General features: G+C 69.3%; 1 protein-coding gene across 1 annotated transcript in view; it reads left to right on the forward strand.

The window, feature by feature from the left end:
- LOC102765912 (mucin-5AC) overlaps positions 1 to 965 on the forward strand; it is a 54,888-nt gene that overhangs the window by 48,782 nt on the left and 5,141 nt on the right. The window contains exons 16-17 of the mRNA XM_015560165.1: positions 81 to 260; positions 840 to 963. Of these exons, the coding sequence (XP_015415651.1) occupies positions 81 to 260; positions 840 to 963 (304 nt within the window). The remainder of the gene's footprint in view (positions 1 to 80; positions 261 to 839; positions 964 to 965) is intronic.

A 965-nucleotide genomic window follows, 5' to 3' on the forward strand; every position in this document is an offset into this window, starting at 1 on the left:
ATGGCACCACAGGCCGGTGGACCCTTCCGGGAGGTGGCCTGGGGGCCCCGCCAGCCCCTGAGTGACCCCTCCCTGCGCAGAGCTACGAGCTGAAGCTGAGCGAGGGGCAAGTGGAGGTGATCGAGAAGGGCCCGGGGCAGGAGGCGCCCTACGCCATCCGCCAGGTGGGCATCTACCTGGTGGTGGACACGGTGGCCGGCCTGGTGCTGCTGTGGGACAAGAAGACCAGCATCTTCCTCAGACTCAGCCCCGAGTTCAAGGTGAGGCTCCGCCCACCTGCCACCCCCTGGCCCCAGACCCACAGGGAAGCAGAGGGTGTGGGGTGGGGGAGTAAGACAGAAGAGAGGCGGGTGTGGGCCGGGCTGGCCTCCCGGGGGGCGGGGTGGGAGACCCCGAGCTGTGGGTGCAGGTCCTGTGGCTGCGGGACAAGTCAGCACCGGTCTGGAGCCAGAGGTCCGTCCAGGGGTCGCAGGGCTTGTCCCTCCGAAGGCTCCGGGCTTGTGGCCACATCACCCCACCCGTGCCTCCGAGACCACAAGCCTCCCGGCTGTGCGTGGTCTGGCTGCTCACGCCCCTCGTCCGAGGACGCCCGTCCCCGCCCCCCGCCCCCCAGTATGCGCTCATGTTCACTGCCTCTCGCCTGCAGGGACCGTGTTTCCACACAAGGACACACCTGGGGGCCTGAGCCTGTCTTAGGGGGACACCATCTAGCCCTCACCCCTGTCCCCGGGGAGGGCCCTCAGCCTCAGACGCCCCTCCCCTCCTGGGTCCGGGGCGGGGCAGGGGCCCCGGCCCCCCCTTGCGCTTGCCCTGAGGCCCCCCACTCTCTATGTCTGCAGGGGAGGGTCTGCGGGCTGTGCGGGAACTTCGACGACAACGCCGTCAACGACTTCACCACGCGCAGCCAGTCCGTGGTGGGAGACGCTCTGGAGTTCGGCAACAGCTGGAAATTCTCCCCCACCTGC

Source organism: Myotis davidii, unplaced genomic scaffold, assembly GCF_000327345.1.
Source record: "Myotis davidii unplaced genomic scaffold, ASM32734v1 scaffold3211, whole genome shotgun sequence".
Lineage (NCBI taxonomy): Eukaryota > Metazoa > Chordata > Mammalia > Chiroptera > Vespertilionidae > Myotis > Myotis davidii.